The sequence below is a fragment of the Mandrillus leucophaeus genome, unplaced genomic scaffold, assembly GCF_000951045.1.
Source record: "Mandrillus leucophaeus isolate KB7577 unplaced genomic scaffold, Mleu.le_1.0 Scaffold2, whole genome shotgun sequence".
Classification (NCBI taxonomy): domain Eukaryota; kingdom Metazoa; phylum Chordata; class Mammalia; order Primates; family Cercopithecidae; genus Mandrillus; species Mandrillus leucophaeus.
In genome coordinates, this window is record NW_012102031.1 from 5,669,647 (window position 1) to 5,671,659 (window position 2,013).

The 2,013-nt window shown below is 52.5% G+C and overlaps 1 protein-coding gene across 1 annotated transcript in view; it reads right to left on the reverse strand.

The window, feature by feature from the left end:
* Nucleotides 1-2,013, reverse strand: part of GGA1 (golgi-associated, gamma adaptin ear containing, ARF binding protein 1) — a 27,821-nt gene that overhangs the window by 15,894 nt on the left and 9,914 nt on the right. Inside the window, exon 5 of the mRNA XM_011978906.1 lies at nucleotides 1,111-1,209. Coding sequence (XP_011834296.1) covers nucleotides 1,111-1,209 — 99 coding nt within the window. The remainder of the gene's footprint in view (nucleotides 1-1,110; nucleotides 1,210-2,013) is intronic.

The window sequence follows — 2,013 nt, forward strand, 5'->3', positions numbered from 1 at the left end:
CCCGGGAGGCGGAGCTTGCAGTGAGCTGAGATCCGGCCACTGTACTCCAGCCTGGGTGACAGAGCGAGACTCCGTCTCAAAAAAAAAAAAAAAAAAAAGAAAATACAAAATTAGCTGGGCGTGGTGGTGGGCGCCTATAATTGCAGCTACTCGGGAGGATGAGGCAGGAGAACAGCTCAAATCCGGGAGGTGGAGGGTGCAGTGAGCTGAAATCGTGCCATTACACTCCAGCCTGGGTGACAAGAGTGAAACTCCTTGTCCAAAAAAAAAAAGTTTCTGGTAGGTAGGCCGGGCATGGTGGCTCATGCCTGTAGTTCCAGTACTTTGGGAGGCCACGGCAGGCGGATCACGGGGTCTGGAGTTCTAGACCAGCCTGGCCAACATGGTGAAACCCCATCTCTACTAAAAATATAAAAAATTAGCAGGGCATGGTGGCGTGCGCCTGTAATCCCAGCTACTTGGGAGGCTGAGGCAGGAGAATCGCTTGAACCCAGGAGGCGGAGGTTATGGTGAGCAGAGACCGTGCCACTGCACTCCAGCCTGGGTGATAAAGGAAGACTCTGTCTCCAAAAAACTTTAAAAAAAAGAAATGTTCACGGTCTGTGGGAAGATTCCTTGGGCTGAGCTGGGGATGATGGCCCATCTGGAGCCAGCAGGCTCCATCACTCAGGTCTGTGGCCTTGGATGCTGAGGTCCAGGGAGGGTGCTCTTGTGTGGTGGGCACAGGGAAGCCTGCCAGAGACCAGGTAGGGTGCTATGGCCAAGTCCACAGGGAGTGATTTCAGGCCAGAGATCGCTGACACATACAGCCATCTGTCGGCTGTATGTATTCCCTGGGATCATTTCTCCCTAAGCACCGGGCAGTTCCATGGCTGCCCCGCCCCTGGCCAGCCTGGAAACACTCCTCTGAGACCCCAGGCTGTCCCAGAATCAGGTATGAGGGGACTGTGAGAAGGGATCTGTGTTTGTCCTATGTCTGAGTTCTAATGGGGGGCTGAGGTGACACCCCAGCAGGAGGCTCCCTGGAAAAGTCACTCCACAGTCTGAAGGTCCCCTTTCCTCTCCCCACATCTGATAGGGCAGGTCTGAGTTTGGGCTCGGGGCACCAACCTTGGGAGACACGACCTTGATGAGCTCGTTGAGAAAGCGGAACTTGCCCACTTCGTCGTGGAACCGCTTGCCGCAGCTCTTCATGCATGTTTCCAGAACCTGTGCAGGGATGGGGGATGGGAGGGGACGCCCAGGAGCATCAGAGGCCACGGCCTCCCTCCCATGCCTTGGCCAGGGGCCGGAAGCCCATTGGTGGGCATTCAGAAGGGAGGGAACGGCTTGTGAGGATGGAAGATTCTGAGTCACAGCGGCCTCTGGGATTGATCATCATCCCCTTGGGAGATAGGGTCAGGTGACCTGCAGTGCCCAGCAATGCCCAACCTGTAGCGATGCTCTAGTCCCGTTCATAGCTTAGGCCCCACATCTGAGTACCAACTGTACATTATTTTCTTACTATTTTTCCTTTTTTTTTTTGAGACAGAGTTTTACTCTTGTTGTCCAGGCTGGAATGCAATGGCATGATCTTGGCTCACTGTAACATCTGCCTCCTGAGTTCAAGTGATTCTCCTGCCTCAGCCTCCCGAGTGGCTGAGATTATAGGCACCCGCCACCACTCCTGGCTAATTTTGTATTTTTAGTAGACACGGGGTTTCTCCATGTTGGTCAGGCTGATCTCGAACTCCCGACCTCAGGTGATCCGCCCGCCTCGGCCTCCCAAAGTGCTGGTATTACAGGCATGAGCCACTGTGCCTGGCCTATTTTTCCTTTTTTAAAAAAACCTTATATGAGCAACATCTACCTTGGCCTCATCCTAAGGTATATCTACGAAATCACAGCACTAGTTATACTCAAGAAAAAATGTGAAAACAAATATATAACAATAATGATTATTATTTAGAGACAGGGTCTCACTCTGTTGTCCAGGCTGGAGTACAGTGGCACAATCATAGCTCACTGTAGCTT